The following is a 21,957-nucleotide window of genomic DNA, read 5'->3' as shown; positions in this document are numbered from 1 at the left end:
ATTTGATCTGAGCTCTATAATTTAGGTTTCATAATTTTGTATAGACATCAGTAAATCGTGTTCAGTTAATAATATATGGTCAATGCTAATGCTGTTAAATCCATAAATAAACACATTGTGGGCAGGTGCGTACACAATACAATGGAAGAAAATAGAAAAAGCCTGCGCACTGTTGTATAGGTTGCAAATCTGTGATTTCTTACAGCGTTTTGGTCAAAGATCTTTTTCAGGCATTCTATTAATTTCTCTGAAGATTCTTCTAGTTGCAATTATATCACTGTTACCTTCATGATTTACTTGAGAAGTTTCACAAATATGGCTGAAAGGATTAGTCGATGTTATCGATAACGTCGACAATAAAAAAAAGTCGACAGATATTTTCGTTGTCGAATAGTCATTTGATCTAATTTAACGTAACATGAGATCACATTAAACTCTAATGATGGTGCGCAAGAGCAGCACTGCAGTATGCACCTGACTGAGGAGAGGAAGAAAACAGCTCACATTCCAGACGCACTCTTAACTTTCCAAACAGCTTCAGGTGGTGTAGATCACAAAGTATGAGGAAATTATAATGCAAAAATACAAAATAATTAAATACAGAAGCACTCCCGTTGTGAAATACAGCAGAGCCAGAGCAGCCATCCCACTGAAGCAAAACTTGTCAGAGCATCTTTAAAGGAAACACCTCGCAGTTATATCTTTAATGCATCCTTTATTAAAGTTCAAATAATAAGAAAGCAGGTCATGTAAATAAGTATAAACTCTGAAACTGGCATATTTCTGTGCGGTCAGCGCAGCTTATATGAGTTGCATGAAGTGACCCAATCTAAGGGGGAGAGATTGAATCTGCAGCCGGCTGAGGCACACTCTGGGGAGGGCCTGCTCGTCCCTCGCGCACGCTTGCTGCAGCTAGATTATAACGTGATGGCTCGCCACGAAGTGAATCATAATACATATGTGTTGCAGTGTGTATCTTATCGTGAAGAAAATTGGCGATATGCAGCTCTATTAAGAAGAGAGAGTTTGTTTTTTGTGAGTTAAAGGTGGATCAATGTGAACAAAAAGGTGAGAGGGTGATTTTCGTCCATTATCTACACTGCAACTAAACACTTTTTTGATTTGTTTTTGTTTTGGCTTGTTTTCCAATATAAATATCTAAAACTCCTTTAAAATAAAATACATTTACTTTAGGAGCTATAATGCAGAAGACAAATTTGTTGTCTGAGAATGTTGAATATAATATGTTATGTTAAATATTTTAAAATACCTAAAAATCCTTCAAACAAGATACATTTATCTGAAGCAACATATAATATATATTTATAATTGCTTTTAGAGAATAGATCTTGAATATAAGTATATTTTCTTTACTGCACTGGCAGATGAATAAGCAAGTGAAAAAATATACTTGTATACAAAATTCCCTTATATTCAAGGTACATTCTCTGAAAGTCTAAATATATTATATGTTGTTTCTCAGATAATTGTATCTTGTTTTAAAGATTTTTAGATATTTTTAAATGGAAAACAAGACAACTTGATTACAATATGATTTTTTGCAGTGATATTTTTTTTTTTTTTTTTTTTTACTGAATTAAACTGAATAAATGTTTTTTTTTTCCTTCAATTCAATGAATGTCATTTAGGGGTATTTTTAAAATATGATTTTGTCTTCTTTATTATTAGTAAGCATGTTTATTACAACATTTTAAGTCAAAGTCGGTTAAGAGCTAATGATTAATCGTTGCAATAATCGCCTGAATAGTAGGGATGGGCGTTTTGGTCATTTTGTCTACAAGAGTACTCGGTCTAATTACTCGAGTCAAGTACTCGAGGGGCAATTACATGTTCATAACTGTATATATAATAACATGTCTGACAAACGTCTATGGCTGCTGCATTGCATCTTGTTGTATTGTCTATTCATTATTATAGGCTGTTATAAAATAATATGTTACAAAATGTACAAAAGATTGCATAATTAAAATATCATGCATCGTATTTTGTCATTATGTGAAGATTCGCTGCCCAACTCTGAAAGAATGTGCACGCGCGTCTGTCTGTTCTTCCTTCAGGTTACCATAATAATCTTAGTAAGCGCGCACCAGTTTTTTTAGTGACTGTCTGAACCGTCTATTTTCAAATAACAGGAGATGCCATAACCATTGCGTTTTAATATGCGTGTTAAGTTGAAGTTCAGTTTTAAAGACGCTGCATTGTGTACCATTTAGCTGTGCTCTGTCTAGCTGTTTGAAATACTCGACTGCTGTACACTGCCACCCTTGCCTGGTGTGTGTGTGTGTAACTGTGTGTGTGTGTGTGTGTGTGTGTCCAAATGTTCGCTCTTGTGAGGAAAGCCGCGATGTTCTGTTGTTGTTGCTGTGATTCATGAAGCATTCCATTCAACTTGGAGAGTCTGAATTTCCACCTTTCAACTGGGGAAAGTGCAACAGAATGACACTTTATATCAGACTTCTAACTTGGGAACTTGTGCGGAAATCTTCATTCATTTCGTCGAGATGGAGGTGTGTGTTACGTCATGCAGGGCAGGGATGTTTACAGTCAGTGACAAACATTCACTTTTATTAAATAATATCCATTAACGAGTCAAAGTTCTTACATTAAATGATAAAAAGTGTTTATCAAACGTTTTGTAGAGACAGGTGTTCAAAACACGGTTAATTACACTCTCTTTTGATGATCGTAACAATAGCATTGCAGGGTCGTATCAGTTTGTTTGCTATGAGAAAAATAAGCTCCCTCTTTGACACATTTGTGTTTAGTTGTCAGGTAATTGTCACTGGATTTTGAATTAAGTGAAAAGTCACATCATGTGTGATCACTATCGATCATTGTTTGCATGATTGATCATTGCTGCCACATCCGAGTACTCGTGCCCATCCCTACCGAATAGTAGAATAATCGTTTTAATAATCATTAGATTAGTCGATTATCAAAATAATCATTTGTTGCAGCCCTATTCACAAATTATGCTGGCGATGCGCTGCAAACTGAACCAGATAAGGTTAATGTTGGTGGACATCCTCCTCCTGGCGTGAACTGAATTTTTTTTACACTCATGTTAAACCCTTTTTTTTTTTGATTTCTTGAACTGTTTGATTCACAATAGAGCATCATATGACAGCAAAAACATGTGATGACAGTAAGTCCTCACTTTCTTTGAGACGCTGTTGTGTTTGCTAAATCAAAATTTACGATGTGAATGCATTTCATTCATAAAAACAGTTTCATTACTGTTCCACATAGAGGCTAACAGAGATATTTTTACTTGCGAGTCTGGTGCATTCCTTATATGGCGTTTTCATGGGCCTGGATTATGATAATTGTAAATGAACGTGCACACACCCCCTCTTTACGAATGTTTGGAATTCACTAACATACACAAGTTTACTAACAAATCTAGGGAATACGAAACGTTTGTAAATCTGGCGAAAAGTTTTCAGGAAGGTCCATTTTACACGCAAATTACTCCAAATTTACTCATATATTTCTGAAAGTTTCATGAATGAGGCCCATTGCTTTAACTAACAATTTAACTTTAATGCCTATTCACGCCAAGTACATTTTTTATTTGAAAAATATGCACAAAATAATTAAGATTTTAATCAATTTACATATCAAAATTTTTTGTAGATAAAAAAATCTTCATTAGAATTGGTGTGAAAAATTGTGAATATTTTATACTTTTGTGACATTAATCACAGCGGACTTGTTGCAAATAGTCCTACACTGTTATTAGCATACTTCTGGTATTTCAGAAATATGGAACTAGTGACTCAGGTACTTCCCAAAACTGTTACACAGTTCCATCACTGGCAACGTCTCACTCTGTATACACGCATACAAGCATGCATTTAAAGACACATTTACTCATCTATCTAAATGAGGATATACAGTACCATATACTTGATTTTTATATTTTAAATACTATGAACTAACCCTCTAGAAAAAGAAAGCTTTTTGCATTTTAGAAATAAACAACACATCAGTTTCTTCATTAATCATATTTTCCAAATGAGGAATGTCTCCAAAGGGAGTTTTTCTAAGATTTAGTACACACACACACACACACACACACACACACACATATTGTGTATATACACCGATCAGCCGCAACATTAAAACCAGCTGCTTAATATTGTGTAGATTCCCCCTCGTGCCGCCAAAACAGCGCCAACCTGCATTTGAGAATGGCATTCTGAGATTATATTCTTCTCACCATAGTTGTACAGAGCGGTTATCTGAGTTACCGTGTACTTTGTCAGTTCGAACCAGTCTTGCCATTCTCTGTTGACCTCTCTCATCAACAAGGCGTTTCCGTCTGCTGAACTGCTGCTCACTGGTTATTTTTTGTTTTTGGCAACATTCGGAGTAAATTCTAGAGACTGTTGTGCGTGAAAATCCCAGGAGATCAGCAGTTACAGAAATACTCAAACCAGCCCGACTAGCACCAACAATCATCCATGCGATTATCTAATCAGCCAGTCATGTGGCAGCAGTGCAGTGCACAAAATCATCAGCTACAGGTCAGGAGCTTCAGATAATGTTCACGTCAGCCATCAGAATGGGGAAAAAATGTGATCTCAGTTATTTGTAGCGTGGTATGATTGTTGGTGCCAGATGGGCTTGTTTGAGTATTTCTGTAACTGCTGATATATAAAAAAAAAAAAAAAAAAAACAGGAGATAGTCAAATCTCCCTGATCCCCCTTACCATGAGAGCAGTAATTCAGTGCTTTTAGTCAGCAGTAATTGACCAGTGTGCCTCACTCTCCATATACACCTCACCATCAAACAGAATAAAAAGCTGCTATTACACCATGTCTGGATAGCTGTGCACTGCTGTTATGTTCGTCTCCTCTTGTCTTATCATGTTGAAGTTGCTGCAAACCATCTCTCGTGTGCATCGCCTGCATCTCAGCCAAGCCGCGACCTCATGATCTGCTCATCTTCTCTATCCACAGGGGCTTGCGCAATCACACTACCTCTATTTGAGCATGCCAAAAATAAGCCTGCTGTTAGGTTTTACAGGTGCCACTGAATATCATCAGAAATGTCACTTCCTAATCTGAATTTGGGGACATTTTTACAAGTGACTTTAAGTGTGTCTTTAAACTTACTCTGGTTTCAAAGATATCAACGTTGCTGCTGCACCCAAATAATTTTTAATTTTGAAGCATGCCCAAAAACAAGTGGAGGAAGTTGAGCTAATGTGGTCTATGTCTCTATTTTTTTTGTCTCCCACAGAAAATCAAAATTGCTTGCAGCACGTGGTTGATGAGCGACTTGGGGAGCTGGTACACATGTTAAAGGCTGTCATTAGCAAGCACCAGGCACTCAACTCGTCAGAAATTCTCGGTGCTGCAGGCACCGTTATTGCCAAAGTCAAAGGTGAGCATCCTTCTTCAGCTCCGCCCCACTTATAAGAATCGAGAACCCAAAACTGATCTCAGATCTGCAACAAAAAATAGGATTGCTGGCTCATTCTCATATAGTAGTGTTTTGTACTGTGTTTGACACTTTGCAGTACTTTTAAACCAAATAAGGTTAATGCTTTCACACCACATTAGACTATCATATGATAGGGGAACTTGCTAGACAGTTCTCTAATCCTAGCGTGCACAGTATCCTTCATGCAAATGAGGAGACATAATTTCCTCTATCTGAAATAAAGGGATAATTCTCCTCTTGGCTTGTGCACAAAAATGTCCAAAGTGTACATCAGTGCAGTTTGCAGGCCAGATTGAGGCTGCAATCTTTGCCATACTGACATAGGTTAAATGTTTTTTATTATTATCCACATAATTCCCAGTAGGATAGTCACAATACCAAAATGTCAGTGTTGGATACAATACCAGTGAAATTTCACAATTCTCAGTACCAGTTTAGATACCTCAGCAAAAACGAATATGCTAATTATCACACTGCTTTGTTTAAGGGTAAAAGAAAAATAATACAAATATTAAAAAAGTTCAATTAAATAATGTCATGTAGCCTTCTAGCATTCAAGTAATTAATCAATGAAACAGTCAGTAATAAAACAAAGAACAATATAACAAATTTCAAGCAACAGGACAAATTAATATAACACCAAAGATATGAATAAAGTAAGCAGTGCTTGAAGTTCTCTCTTTCTTGCAAGATAGTTTGATTTATATTTAACAACATAATAGACAGCAACAGGTCTACTAGGCTGCGTTTACTCTGTGAGCCTAATGCATGGATTGGATATTTTAACACCTATCTGATTTTTATTTGTTTCGTGTTTTTACGTTGTGTAGGTACCAAATTGAGTCTGTTAATATGATACTATAGAAAAACTGGTAATGTTATGATTATTATTTATTTTTTCATTTTAGTATTGACTGTTAATTTAAGTATCGTACTTTGGATATCTCTTATTCCCAGGTGTTTTTTATTTTCAGAGTGGTCACTAGAGTATCTGTCTTTGCCACTGGAGGCCAGTGACCCCTCGGTTCTTCAGTGTGTCCTGTACAGGGATACTTTTCATTGTTTTTGTCAACAGGAAGTTTAAAAAGAGTTTAACAGAGAAAGAGAATCAATGGATTGTGTATATGTGTCTTCTTTTAAAAATGCTTAAGGCTCTTGCTTTGAAATTGCTTGCTGCATGTCATTATTTACTTGTTTTGAATGGAGAAGTTGAGAAGAAAGGCTGAATGGCTTGGATACCTGCTCAACAACGCCTCAAGTTACCTGTTAGACCCACATTCCAGTGTGATAGCTTCCCACTCTAACGACATTCTACTTGCATTTTAACACAACACATCCAAGTTACTCTCATCCAAGCGTACTGTCTTTCTCTGGAAGGAAGTCCTTTAACTTCAGGAAATCAGATGCACATTTTTTTCTCTTGATCACAATCCACAAAGTCCTCTCTTTTTAAAAAAAATCCTGCATAGTTTTGCTGAAGAATCTCTCAGAAGCGCAGCAATAAAAGTGTCAAGTGTCTCAAGTTATTGAAATTCTTTCTTCCCCCGCTCATGTCTAGAGCAAGTCGGTGGCATCTGACTCACTGTATTTTTATCTCTGCTTCTCATCTGGAAGAGTCTCTGTTATTTCAGGTATTTTATTTTACCATATGACGAATTGCACCCTGATAAAGTGATAACTGCATAGTGATATTGACCACGACAAATGAGGTGGCGAGATTTATATCAAACGCTTTACTTTTTGAACGTCGCAAGTATCTGTTAAAAGGGATAGTTCACATAAAAATTTTAATTCTACCATAATTTACTCACCCTCTTTATATTACAAACCTGTATAACTTTTTCTTATGTGGAACACAAGAGGAGCTGTTAAGCAGAATGTTTGCCCCATTCACTTTCATTGCATTTTTATCCCATACAATCTAAATGAATGGTGACTGAGACTAACATTTTGCCTACCTTTTGTGTTCCATGAAAAAAATAGAGTAATACGGGAACAACAAGAGGACGAGTAAATGATTTACTTCTTCTCTTTTCAAATAAAATTTTTTGGTATTTCTATCCCTTTTTAATACTGGTATGATCCTATGATCTGGTAGTAATCTAAAAACAATTCTCTCACTCTAATCGTCAGATTTTTTTCAAAATCTGTTTTGAAACTTCCTTCACTTTCATCTGTGTCTATCAACAGTCAGGTCTTAACTTTCAGAAATATCTATTGTCTTTCGAGTGGTTTTCTTTGAGGAAGATTCTTTCTGGCTGAATGTAGCCATTCCCATATTTGCACTGTGATGGGGGCAGAAGTGGAAGCTTTGTGTTTTGGAACTGCAGGATGTCCTGAGGAAGAAGTCAGCGTTCCATTACAGTGGCCACTGAGCAGCCTGCCTGTATTCAGAAGCAGAGAGGCATGCACCTCTCACTCTCGTCTCGTGCACCTCTCTCCTCCTCTGCCTCCATTTATAGCTGTGAGTATGGGGGTAGCTGAGAGTGGGGATTCCCACCTCTGTCCACAGTCTGTACGTTTTACGTGACATCCAACCAAATGCGTCCAGAACTGGAAACTACAGCTGAAGATTTTGTTTTTTTATGCCCTTGTAACTTTTTCTTGTATGTGGGGGAAAAAGTGGAAGTCAAGCTCCCTTGAATCTTTCGGAACTAGGCTGTGGCATTACTTCCAAAAACATGGGGCAAATTTGATATTCGGTTGATCTGTAATCTATGCTTTACCATGGATGTGATTGGTCCTACAATGAGGTACAAGTTAAAGGAGTTGGTAAGTTGTGCAAAATTTATTTGAATATACTCAGAATGTTTTAAGAATTTAAGCTTGGTGAGTGCTTCCTGCACAGCTAGCAGACAGGAAAACCTTGGTAAACGTTTCGTCTCTTGAAGACTTGACTTGCTGGCTGTCACATATTTGTTCTTGTGTAACTATTTCCTTTTGAGTTTTAAACTGAAGATTTGACGTCAAAAGGATATCCATTTCTCATCTAACTGCTCAAAACATAGGAAGCTAAATTAGCATTGACATGCTTTGTCACTATCCTTTTGAAACAATAGAGTCAGTGTATAAAGAAATAGTTACTGTGGAAACAGTTTTACCGCTCTAGGAAAACACATTCTCCTGTGTACAGAATAGCATTTGATGTTAAATAAGGATTAACAATTAAGATAGGACGTTTCTGTAATACGGTCTGTTCTCTCTAAAAATGGATGAATCAAATTAATTGAGGTTACAGTATCTGAAAAGATTTTATGTTTTAACCCATGTGTACAAAGCTATCTTTGATAGCTATATTAGGTAAAGAGTATCATCGCATAATCATAGTTCACAAATGATTGAATGGAGGAATTGTAATTTTGGTGCAAACTCTGATTCCATTTGGTTGCATTTCTCACATGGTTTATCACCTCCTGCAGGCGTGAACTTCAAGGACATAAATAAAGAAAACAAAGGCACAATTTGTGGCGAGATATACACATCGATCGACACTTTGGCATTCACATTTGGCAATGTGTAAGTATTATTTATCTTTTCCCTCCCTGTCTTTGTTATCATACTTATCACACAAAAGTGAAACAGAATTAAACTATCTAGCTGAAATGTTCACTTTCAGTTTCCATGGCCTGATTTTACAACGCACGTCAGCTGTGAATCCTGTAGTCACATTAGTTTACTCTCATACCGCTGATGAAATTTGCTGGTGTCATGTTTTAGTGATACTTAATCTTACCCTATTAAGAAAACTAACATAATATTGTGAAATTATTATCTATGATTAAAATATTGCATGTGAATTGGTAGTAACATGTAAATGTTCTCTCTCCTCCTTTCAGAGTGTCTGACTTCCTTATGGGAGATGTGGACAGTGGCTCCAGGTTGGGGTACCCCCAAGCCAGAAGTCGTGTAAGTCTTCACCTCCATGTTTATTTTTTTTCAATGGTCAAATGTGTAAAGTGATTAACAGGCAGAGAGCATTTCTGATTGGCCAAGTTTCCAGATTAGGGGGAAAAAAAGGTACCCCTGGACTCCACAGACACTTTGCCATTTACAGAGCCTATGATGTTCATGCACTTAAAAAGATTTGATTTCAGTCAGAGTAAAACAGTTATTTATCTTTTTAAAATGTAATGTAAACGCTTTAGTCCAACTGAAATTGCATCAGTCAGATTTTTGCGAAGTCAGATTAACCAACCTAGATAATGCGATTGTAGCTCGGCAGTTGTAATCTGATAAACATTCACAATCTACTATTGCTGCTGCTCAGCATGTGCTGCTCCTTCCCTTTGACTGAAGTGTTGAATGAAGACTATATACTAGTCTTTTGTGATCTGGTAATCGCACAAAGCCATATCTTGATTTCAGTCTTAATTCAATCAATTTTGCAGCCTTAATGGATATCATACAGATGTCTTAAAGGTCAAAGTCTGCAGGTTTCAAAGCATTTTGGATAGTTTTCCCTTTTTTTTCATCCATAACGCAAGTTCATTTCCTGATCTAAACTGGAAAAATGTCTGGGCTCTATTTGCAGGGATTTATGATTATACACACACATGATTTGATATACTGATAATGAGTACTTTCTATGAGAAGTTAAATTTCACATTTGCTCAAATGTCACACAGGACCACAAATTTTTGATTAAGCATGCATTGTGTTATGTGAAAGACTGATGATGACTGTAGCCCAGCTATGCCAAAAACCTGTTGTAGCTCGATTATAACTGACTGTCTTAGAGACAGGTGTGATCTCTCAGAACACATGTATCACTGATAAAACAAATGTTCACATCACAGCACCTTTGAGAACAGACTAAACATTCCTTAAAACTAGACATCTGTTTTGAAAATAATGAAACCTCTGTTTGGCCCCTGTGATTTAAAGAGCAAGTTGTTTGAAGCTTTGATTGACTGAGATGTTGTGAGATAAGATAAAAGAGAGGCATTGAAAACAAGCACACACTCATCCCTCAACCCTGTAATCACACTTTTCATCCAGCGTGAAAACATGTCTCCCTTTATCTCCTCTAGTCTTTTGAAAACCTCTCTGAAGATTCAGAGGGATGCAATCAAGAGAGAAATGATCTGGAAGGTAAATGGATTTTCTTTCCTTTTCTCCTGTCTTGTTCCTGCTCATTTACATTGTAAAGCAGACTTGTCCATTTAGGTTTCCCAGTAAATTTCATCACAGATATTTTATGTGCCTTCAGGCAACAGAAATAAAAATTTAATCAATCATGTTCAAATGGACAGCACATGAAAGGTGTTGGTCTTCCAGAGAGGCCTTTATGCAGTCCTGACATAGGTCATGCTCCATCACAGATTGATAAGTCTTGTCCCTTCACACTTGTTTTATTTAATTTAGCCTCACGTTCTTTTTTTTGCAAAATGGTTTACATTCTTTTTTTTGGATGTTTGTGTGTAAAATGGGAACCACATGTAGCTTATTGGGTGGGGTGCTTGGATTCATATGGAGCGCAGCTGTGTGTGTGTGTGTGTGTGTGTGTGTGTGTGTGTGTGTTTGTGCATGCGTGTCTTCAGAAGGCTGCATGTCAGTGGATTTGGTGAAGGTTAAGGACAGATTTTGCAAGATGATCTTGTGCACCTTGCCGATGCAATATGTACATACCTCAAATTGTACAGATGCTGAGGAGTGTTCATTTTAAAAGGAGATCTCTTTCTTTGTCATTTGTGCGATGGGGATGGTGAAGCATATTTAGCCATATTACGAGCAGTCTGCCACCAATTTCAGAGCTGTCGCTGCTTTTAGTTAGGCTGACTTTAAAATTTGCCTTGTAACTTTTGGCCTGTAAACTGTATAATGCAGTAAAATTTAATAGTAGTTTTTAAAATACTATTGAGGAAGTTGAGGAACTATACACGTCATTTTGTGTTCAAAAGATAACAGTTTTTTTTTTTTTTAAACAATGTGGAACGTCTGTGTATTTTTTGTTTGTGTATGTTTATATGTGGTGTTCTGTATGTGACCAGATCCACCTCTGTCCACTCCAGAGTTGTCCCCTGTGGAGCAGGTGGATCTGCTTCTGCTAAGGAATGACAGTGGAGTAGAGTCTGCTTTGCTCTACGCCAAGGCCTGGTCCAAATACACCAAAGACGTGCTTACCTGGATGGAGAAACGCCTCAGTCTGGGTCAGTCCATTCTCATTCTCTTGCTCTGAATCTCTGCTGTTGAGTTTTTGTTATTCATTTGAACTCTTTTTATTTGACAGACATGGAATGTTCCAAAAGCTTTGTCAAGATGGCAGAATCTGCAAAGGCAGTGGCAAGTCAACAGGTGCTGGCCTTATTAGTACATTGCTTTAATAAAATAAGGTATATATTTGGTCTAACTTTGTCAATCAGAGCTGGGGCTCAACATAACATAAATGTGTTACTTTTTCATGACTTTATCTGAAGGACTACATGCCCTTCCGGGATATTTATGTCTCTGCGTTTAAGAATGAGATTGAGTACAATCAGGTTTTGCTCCAAACAGCTGCAGCTCTACAAACCAACAAATTCGTACAGGTAAAATCAGTTCCTTCTGCTGTTGACTTTTAGCGAACTATTCAACAAAATATTTGTTTTAAATTTTACATATTTTCCATAATTCCTACAGCCGCTGCTTGTCCGTAAGAATGATTTGGACAAGCAAAGGAAAGAGATAAAAGAACAATGGCAAAGAGAGCTGAAGAAAATGGTACTGATGATTGAATTTTATCATTAACATTTCTGGAGAACGATTCTCTTAATAACCCATGTGTGCGTTTAGAGCGAGGCGGAGAGTGCGGTGAAGAAGGCTCGGTTGCTGAAGATGCAGAAGAGGGAGGAGTATGAGAAGGCACGCAGTTCCACCAGCCGCACTGAGGAGGAGCAGCCGGCAACGGGAGGCAGGACTCTTGAGAAGAAACGAAGGGTGGAGGAAGAGGCCCTACAGAGGGTACTGCACATGTAGAAACACACTATAAAGAATTTTAAAGCTCGGAATTCAATTCCATTACTGACATAGACTGCACAAACACACACACCCTTGTCTTTATTGTCCTTGTTTACTGGGCATCAAAGTGGCGACACAAAAAGCACAGAAGACTTTTTGGGAATTTGTTTTAATTTCCTTAACATCTTTATCTAAATTTACTCTTTCCAAAACGTAAGCCCAATGGTTTTCAGATATCAGATCTTGACTGTAAGGCTTTTAAATTGTATACTTGTTGTCAAGATAAAAAAAATATTTAAAGCTTGAATTGCTGAATTGTAGAATTGTTTTGGCTTAATCATTGCTAAGTTTTTCAACCAATACAAGATTGGTGTGTGTTTGAAAACTGTCATTGGTTTGACTCTTCCATTTGGTGCTGCTAGTGGTACAGAAATTACACACCGTAGCTTATACTAAATCAGCTTACTAAAAACACTGTGCTGCTGTTATATTTTGCTTGGCTCACAGTCTGTTTGTGTGGTGACTCTAGGCAGAGGAAGCACAGGAGCAGTATAAAGCCTGTGTGGCTGATCTAGAGGCAAAGAAGGTTGGCCTGTCTAACGTCAAGAGTGAGATCCTCGCTCAGATCCGGAAGCTGGTCTTCCAATGTGACCTGACCCTCAAAGCGGTTTGTATCCCTCCCTCCACTCCATTACTATATACAGGGTTCCCACAGTCACAGATAAAATGTAAATAAACTTTAAAAATATATATATATATTTCCAGGCCTGGAAAAGTCATTGTAATTAATACAGTTTTAAAACATAATGGAAATTGTACAGTGAATAAATACAATGTCTATAAAATTCTTTTTATGAGGGATAGTTCACCCAAAAATGAAAATTCTGCCATCATTTACTCACCCCCATGTTGTTCCAAACCTGTATGACTTTCTGTCTTCTGTGGAGCACAAAAGGAGATGTTTAGCAGAATATTAGTCCCAGTCACCATTCTTTTTCATTTCATCTTATGAATGAAAAGGTGAAAGTGAAAATTCGGCTTCTTTTGTGTTACACTGAAAAAGTAATATGGGCATTAGGGATATGCACAAGTAAACGATTAATCGAGTACTTGTTCAGCTTTAAATATTCAATTAGTAAAAACACTACTCGAATATTGCAATTAGATTTTTCTATGTGCCTTTGCCTTCTGTGGGTAGCAATGAAAATGCTTCTCTCACCAAAATCTTGTTGTTACAACTCAGTGCATTGGTTGGTGCTGTGGATGCAATGACATTGTTAAAGGAATAGTTCACACAAAAAGAAATATTTTGTCATTATTTAGTGATTGTATCGCTTCAGATGACTTAGAATGTATGTTTCTATGTGTGAGTGCAAATGTTTTGTTTTTTTATCATTTATTGTAATTTTTTAATCTTGATGTTGTTGTTTATGCATAGTGCTCATTTTTAAATAAGAAAAACAGGTTCAAAGGTTGAAGGTTGAATTTTAAATTTCAAGTAACCGATTACTCATTTTTTATGTGTTAGAGTACTTGACTACAAAATTACTTGAAATACCAATCTCGAATGGGTATCATACCTTTCAACATAAGGGTTAGTAAATGATGACAGAATTTTCATTTTGTGTCAACTATCCCTTTATAATCCTTGTCCAGTAGTCACAAATGACTGGAAAGTAATGGAAATTGGTCATTCGTAAATGTTTTTTTTTAGCCCTTTAGATGTAGTTAAACATAGTTACGTTGTCATATTTTAAAGTTTCATTCAACAACCAGTCTTTTCAAGCAAAACAATTACATTTTTGTTTTTTTAATTATTGCATACTGACTATTCTTATGAAATCTCTGTAGGTGACAGTGAACTGGTTCCAGATGCAACAGGCTCAGTCTGGACCTCTACCAGTCAACTACCAATCTCTGTGTGAACAGGCCAAAAAGTATGAGCCTGGTCAGCGCTATTCTGAGTTTGTGTGCAGCCTTCCCAAAGAGCGTGTGTGGTTGGAGTCTTTGTCTCAGGACATCACCGCTCCCTCAAAAACTGGGTTAGTCGCTCTTACAGCAGTGCTCTAGTTTCCGTGCGTGGCAGAGAGAGGCGTGTATTGTTTGCATTTTCCTCAGGAAGAATGATGAATGAAACTAAAGTTTTGATGGTGCTGTTTACACAAGATTTCTAGTTTCTGTAATCGCTGTTCTTTTTAAACTCATTTCAGCTCAACCTCTGAATCACATCAGCTGCACTTAAACCCACATACAAAGATACTGGCCAGTGCTATCACATTTCTTTACTGTGCATTAAGATCTCACGCCTGCCAGTTGAGTAACCCATTGCAAAGTATGTAACAAATATTGGCTAAAGCCTGTTGTACAAAGGTAGAAATGTACCTTTTTCATTCAGTTAACTTATTTTCAATACGTGGGGCCAAAATAGGTGCGTAAACTCTATAAAAGTGTGACTCAAAAAACAACAACATATAATCTGAAAAAAAACCTCTTTTATTTACTAATATCCTCATGTTGGTTCCAAAGTATAATTTTACCTAATATATAAACATTATTGAAATTAACAGGTCAAAAAGTGTGAGATCCCTATGTAATTTGTAAACGTAACACATAGTATCTGAAATGAAGGGGCAATATTTACCCCCTGTAGTTCATTTTCATGGGCCTTTTACCCTATTGTGGGCATATGTTTTTACTAACCATAAAAAAACACAAAACATGTCTACTATTTATGCAGCAGGCCCAAATTTTGTAGATTTGTAGATCTTGTAAAGGCTGTTTAAAGATTTTTAGGTTGTTGGGAAAGCTTTCTTCAGATTCTGTGTTTTCTTTTTCTTTTTCTTTTTTTTCCATGAAAACAATTTCATATTAGCTACAAATTTATCAACACTTGATTCTGAAATGGTGGATACAGATATCTGTCTGCTGCTGGTCACTACTAGAGATATACCGATATATCTGTTTACTCATTAACCTGTGCCAATAATTGCTTTTTGGAACTGTCGTTTATCAGCAAAAATCTATGCCAATAGTTTCCAATAGTTTTTTAATATTTATTCCATATTTGTTTTTTTTGTTTTTTTATTCCTCATCAATAAACCTCATCTGGTGAAATATATATATATATATATATATATATATATATATATATATATATATATATATATATATATATATATATATATACACATACAGTAAAAGCAGCCATAAAAAGCTTGATTTTGTTAAATACTTACATATAGAGCATTATAATGGAGCTGAGTCTCTTAATATAAAAGTCCCTGGAGTATTTTGGGTTTCTTAATAGTTAAAAGTCCCACGTTATGCACCAAATCTTAATTTTCCTGATTATTAATTGGTTATCGACCTTTTCCACTACCTTAGTTATCGTATTGGCAAAATCCACTGTCGGTCGACCTCTAGTGACTACAGTGTCTGCAAAGGCACTAATCCCATAAATAGAACTATATGAAGTCTGTCAAATGTTAAATAACAGATAAATTAGAAAATCTAACATTTAAAATCACCCCACATTTTAAATGTTTGGCCATTTTTGCCCCAAGCTCTGGTTAATTTCTGCTCCTGTTGTTGTGCCTGCAGTATTTTTTTAAAGCATGTCTATCCCTTCCAGAATGTCCCTTCATAAGAGGTCTCTGAGCAGTGCCCACTCTTCCCATGGGAACCTGTCCCAGGGCTCTGTTACATCTGTGGATAACCACAGTGCAGATGAGGTCGAGGGGACTGTACAACCCTGCAAGGCCAAGATCGCAGAGAGACGCTCCAATAGCAGTGTAGACATACAAGGTAGGAGGTAGTGTACACTAGTGGTTAAAGATGTGTTGCTGTGTCAGCCGGCTCAAATAAACAAAGCATTGTTGAAAGCAGGGGCGGACTGGTCATAGAAAGAACTTTTCCTGGTAGGGTTGCTATGATATGTTGAATGAGCTGCGACAGACTGAAGAGGGCTGCAAAACGGTGCCGCGACATGCCAAAGGGGGTCACTTTTGGGCCAGTTTCCATGTAAAATTCCCAGTCTGCCCCTGGTTAAAAGCACCACATTATTTACACTTTTTGGGGAAATCGACCTACAAATGGCTTATTTATAGTTGTCAATGCAAATTAAGCTAGAATAGGAGACAGCATTTTACATCGATAAAATTACACATAACAGTGTTAAAGGCGATAATCAAGCATTTGTTAGACTCTAAAATTCAAAGACTTTCGCTTTTCTCCCACTTAAACAAGATCCTGAGGTGTTTGGCACTACGGGACACACTTTGTTTGGCATACTTTGTCATCATGTCCAGTTCATTAGTTTTGTAGTTTGACACATCAGCTGTAGGTTTTTAACCCAGTGCTGGCTTTTCACTGCCTGGACAAAGGCTACCAGCTTTCAGGATTCCTCAGCTTCCAAAAAGCCCCTTATGCTGTGACATCATCAGCCTGCTGGATTACAGCATATCCAGATTTAAGAATCATTGCTGAGACCCTGTTTCCACCTGGTATTACGATGCATCTCGGGTGATCGGATCACATATGGTCAGGTGAGACATCGCAGTTTACACCTGGTCACTTTAATGCATCTCCTTTGACCATTTGGAAGGGAGGGTCTCTGCTTCATGATGACATACATTAATCACTATGTCAGTGTGTTACTGCATGATATTAAAGTGCAACAAAGTTAGAAAAGACAAAGAAAGCTAGAAAGAAACTCTGTGTTGGTGTTCTTGGTTGACATTTGTGTTGATATCAGACACACTAAAGAAGATCTGTGAAGCTCTCATGATTTTGTATGTATCTGCTTTTTAAAATTTTTCCAATTGGATGGTTATTTCCTTTTAAAGCTGCTTGTAAATGGCAAAGTTTAAACTCTTGTTTTAGAGCAGGGGCTGATTTACAGGTGATGGGTGGTGCTTCACTGCTGCCGGAACATATACGGGACAGATTAGCGTTTACACCTCAAATGTGATGTGGACACATGCGTTTTTGACCACATTTGTCTGTGGTTTTTGTGATCCAGTCACAAAACGTTTTAGACCTTGTTTAGACTTGTATTTAAGGCTGACCACATGTGATCGGATCACCCAAAACGCATCTTAATACCAGGTGGAAACCGGTCTCTGAGAGTGGTGCTCTAAACTGAATGACACATTTGATTTTCATGCCTTGTTGGTTTAGTATTCAAAATGAATGGGAAGTGGAACCTTATTGCTCATGATTTAAGAGATATGAAGGAGAACTTTATTTTGATAACTCTGAATTTAATTTTGACTCATCATTTAAGGAAGATACTTAACAAGAGTACATTTCTGTAAGAGTAATACCTCCCACTTAAGAATATTTATCTTAGTGTGGTCTCAGTCCAGGCAAAGGTCTAGCTTAATGATAAAATGTGTAAAAAGGCAATGAATATAGATGAGAAACTGCAGAAACTTCAAGTCTTAAACAGTCTGAATCATGCAAATATATAGCTTGTCAAGTTAAGTAATGTTAAGTGGCCATTTAAGAGCTTTTCAATGTGAAACAAAACATTGGGCTGCCGTTTCATTCCATTCACAGATTTTGCCCATCACAAGCACTCTATGTATTATTATCTTCTCCAGTTTGAGTCATAGATAGTAAAGGCAGTCATTTTGAATTGTCATTGTGTGTGTGTTGTGTGTGTGGGCAGGTTTTTGTGGTTTACAAGGACATTTTTTTAGGTTACAAACTGGTAATTACAAGGGTATTATGCTATAAATGTGGTTTATGAGGACATTTCTAGTGTCCTCATAATTCAGATCGGTTAAAAAACATACTAAATGATGTTTTTTTTATTTTATTTTTTTTTATATGTAAAAATGCAGAAAGTTTTTTGTGAGGGTGAGGTTTAGGGGTAGGGTTAGGGGATAGAATCTATAGTTCGTACAGTATAAAAATTATTATGTCTATGGAGAGTCCTCATAACGATAGCTGCACCAACATGTGTGTGTGTGTGTTGTAGCAGTAAGGCCACAGGGCTCACAGCGGTGCTGGAGTTCAGGCAGTGTTGGTGGAGGAGGGATGTGCAGTGACTCAGAGAGTGCTGGAGGAAGCAGTGAGTCTCGTTCAATGGACTCCCCCACAGCCAGTCCAGGTACTTCCTCTCACTTCAATGAATCATAACATTTGAAATGTCTTATCTTTCAAATAAAAATGTAATATACATAAGGGCTCAACTATAAGAATTTTTTTCTCCTAACCAGTAGTTCAGATCTTTACATGCCCTGCAAATATTTTCAGACATTAGCCTAGGCCAAACCTGACCACATAAACTTATAAATGCTCCTTCTAGCAACATGAGTTTTAGGAAAATGTATTTAGAATTTTCATTAAACAGTTTTCAAATAAGTTATTATATTTGTAATTTGCAATAATAGCAGGACATTTTACAGCTGTAATATACAGTGGTGAGAAAAATTATGTGAACCATTTGGAATTAGCTTGTTTTCTTCATTAATTGGTCATAAATGTTGATCTCCTCACATCAGTGTGTTTAAGCTAACAACACACAAACAATAATAATCTTTCTTGTCTTTATTGAACGCATCACAGTAAACATTCACAGTGCTGTGGAAAAAAGTAAGTGAACCCTTGGATTTTATAAATGGACAATCCCCCTTTAGCAACAATAACATCAACCAAGTGTTTCCGGTAGCTACTAATTAGACCTGCACAGCATTCAGCAGGAATTTTGAACCATTCTTCCTTGTAGAATTGCTTCAGCTTAGCCATATTCTTTGGATATCTGGTGTGAATGGCTCTCTGGAGGTCATTCCACAGCATCTCTGTTTGTTTAAGGTCTGGGCTCTGACTGGGCCAAAAGGTGAATTTTCTTTTTTTTTTTTAAGCCATTCTTTAGTGTATTTACTTCGATGTTTAGGGTCATCGTCCTGCTGCATCACCCAACTTCTACTGAGCTTCAGCTGGTGCACAGCCACCCTGACATTATCCTGTAGGTTATCTTGATAAACTTGGGAATTCATTTTTCCCTTGATGATGGCAGTTGGTCCAGGCCCCGAAGCAGCAAAGCATCCCCAACTCATGATGCTCCCTCCACCATACTTCACCGTTGGGATGACGTTTTCATGTTGGTATGCGGTGTCATTTTTACGCTATACGTAAGGCTGTGTGTTCTTCCCAAACAACTCAACCTTAGTTTCATCAGTCCACAAAACGTTTTCCCAGTAGCAATGCGAAGTGTCTTTGACAAACTTCAGGCACACAGCAATGTTTTTGTTGGAAGGCAGCTGCTTCCTTGGTGGTGTCCTGCCATGGTATCTAAGTATTTAAGCTTTGTAACCCTTTCCAGCTTAATGTAAAGCAACAATTCTTGATCGTAGGTTTTCTGAGATCTCTTTTTTGCAAGGCATGGTCCACCTCAGCAGATGCTTCTTGTGAATAGCAAACTCAAAATGTTTGAGTGCCTTTTATAAGTCAGAGTAGCTCTAACCCACACCTCCAATCTCATTTCATTAATTGGATGCCAGGTTTGCCAACTCTTGACTCTAATTGCATTTTTTTTTTACGTAATTAGCCTAGGGGTTCACATACTTTTTCCAATCTACACTGTGAATGTTTGAATGATGTATTCAGTATGTACAAGAACAATACAATAATTTGTGTGTTATTAGTTAAAACAGATTTTGTTTGTTCATTATTGTAAATTTGTCTTAACCAGATTTTCCAAGTAATTCCAAAGGGTTTACATAAATGTTCTTGCCACTGTAACTCCAAAACAGCTATTCATTCACTGGAAGATGATGGAATAAAATGCTAAATAATACTGCTTAGAAAATACCTCATCTGTGTTAGATGGCTAAATTACTTTACCGTGGCGACATATTTACATTAGCAGAATTCAGTAGGATTCTCTATTGGATAAGATGGTGCTCCCCTGCATGCGACATCGCGGAGTTCGCCGAGTCAAGCTTTACTTAGTTTGCTATTTATTTTTTTCACTACTGTCTTTTCATGTACGTTATGAGAGGGGTCATGTTAAATATGATCGGGCGACTTTAAAACAACTAGGAGAACTGGGTCAGAGAGGATATTTTAACCTCAATGTGCTCGAATCCTTCCCGGATTTACATCGCCATGACGGAATGACGCCGAGCCAGGCCGCAGCAGGGGGCCTTCCTGGCAGCCGGAGGCTGACACGGAAGCGTGGCAGGTGGGTTGGTGCCGAGCGGAGACTCCGGTACCTGGCTAATAGAGGAAGGCTAACCTTCCTGGTATTACTTTTTGCCAATGTTCAGTCTTTAGAAAATAAAATGGACGACCTTTTCAGTCGGATGACTACACAAAGGTATATTCAGGACTGTTCCGTGCTGTGCTTTTGTGAAATGTGGCTCGAACAGAGGACCCCCTATTAGTCCATAACACCGGCAGGCTACACGGCCTTCAGAGCTGACTGCAACGCAGCAGAGTGTGGCAAAACCCGCGGGGGAGGAAGAGTGTTTCTCGTTAAACAGTCCTGGTGTACCAACACTAGGGTAATATCCCAGTCCTGTACCGAGGATTTTGAATATATTACTTTAAAGTGTAGGCCATTTTATTTACCCAGAGAACTACAGTGCATTATACTGAGTATTGTGTACATCCCTCCCTCTGCCAGCGAGGACAACGCACTCAAAGAACTGCACAACATGATCAGTTCTTTGAGTTCATGGACATGAGAATACTTATCCATATGCCTCTATTGTTGTTTTGAGGGATTTTAATCATTGTAATCTTCTGAAAAATATTCCAAAACTTCACCAGTTTGTTACTTTCCCCACCAGGGGAAACAACAACTTGGACCATTGTTATAGCAACATAAGGAATGCATACACAGTGTCTCTAAACCCCACTTTGGTTAGTCAGACCACCTGGCAATCCTGTTACTGCCCACTTGCATCACAAGGATGAAAGCTAATCCAGTCACAGTTAGAACTGTTAAGATATTGACTGGCAGTGCACTGGCAGATTTACAGGGTTGCCTAGAGGCTACAGACATGAACATTTTTAAGGAAGCCACAAACAATATTCACAATTACATACTGTTATTTTAACTGGTGCACTCCCATCTGTGTTCCCTCCCAAACTTTTCGTGTTTTTCCCAATCAAAACCCTGGTTCAACACAGATATATGTATGAAGATCAGAAAATGGTGCGCAGCTTTCAAGTTAGGGGACATTATAGAATATAAAAGGGCCCGATATGAGCTACAAAATTCCATCAGAGCTGCAGAAACGGTATATTCCCAAAAACTTGAGAGCTGCTACCTGGATAACAACACACGTAGTATGTGGCAAGGAATTCAATCTGTCACTAATTACAGGAGAAACACAAACAGGTTAGAGACCCGAGACATTACACTACCAGACAACCTTAACAGTTTCTATGCCAGATTTGATGGACTGAACAGAGACATTCCCTCAAAATCACTCTGTGCTCCAGGTTACACACACACACAGGTTCTTAAGGCTCTGAAGCAGGTAAACCCCTGCAAAGCAGCAGGACCTGATAGAGTGCCACAAAGAGTCCTG

General features: G+C 37.6%; 1 protein-coding gene across 8 annotated transcripts in view; it reads left to right on the top strand.

Moving 5' to 3' along the window:
- LOC127442397 (rho GTPase-activating protein 29-like) overlaps positions 1-21,957 on the top strand; it is a 58,739-nt gene that overhangs the window by 26,212 nt on the left and 10,570 nt on the right. For 2 of the 8 annotated variants that reach the window (XM_051700396.1, XM_051700394.1), the window contains exons 3-16: positions 5,270-5,413; positions 8,893-8,989; positions 9,310-9,379; positions 10,504-10,564; positions 11,464-11,622; positions 11,703-11,767; positions 11,890-12,000; positions 12,092-12,172; positions 12,245-12,412; positions 12,939-13,076; positions 14,261-14,451; positions 14,620-14,721; positions 16,041-16,213; positions 18,393-18,524. In XM_051700396.1, the coding sequence (XP_051556356.1) occupies positions 5,270-5,413; positions 8,893-8,989; positions 9,310-9,379; positions 10,504-10,564; positions 11,464-11,622; positions 11,703-11,767; positions 11,890-12,000; positions 12,092-12,172; positions 12,245-12,412; positions 12,939-13,076; positions 14,261-14,451; positions 14,620-14,721; positions 16,041-16,213; positions 18,393-18,524 (1,692 nt within the window). Of the gene's footprint in view, positions 1-5,269; positions 5,414-6,250; positions 8,246-8,892; positions 8,990-9,309; positions 9,380-10,503; positions 10,565-11,463; positions 11,623-11,702; positions 11,768-11,889; positions 12,001-12,091; positions 12,173-12,244; positions 12,413-12,938; positions 13,077-14,260; positions 14,452-14,619; positions 14,722-16,040; positions 16,214-18,392; positions 18,525-21,957 lie in introns of those variants that run through there. The other 6 variants (XM_051700400.1, XM_051700399.1, XM_051700398.1 and 3 more) reach the window with 5 other exon arrangements.

Source organism: Myxocyprinus asiaticus, chromosome 6, assembly GCF_019703515.2.
Source record: "Myxocyprinus asiaticus isolate MX2 ecotype Aquarium Trade chromosome 6, UBuf_Myxa_2, whole genome shotgun sequence".
Taxonomy (NCBI): Eukaryota; Metazoa; Chordata; class Actinopteri; order Cypriniformes; family Catostomidae; genus Myxocyprinus; species Myxocyprinus asiaticus.
This window is presented reverse-complemented; position numbering and strand designations above follow the sequence as displayed.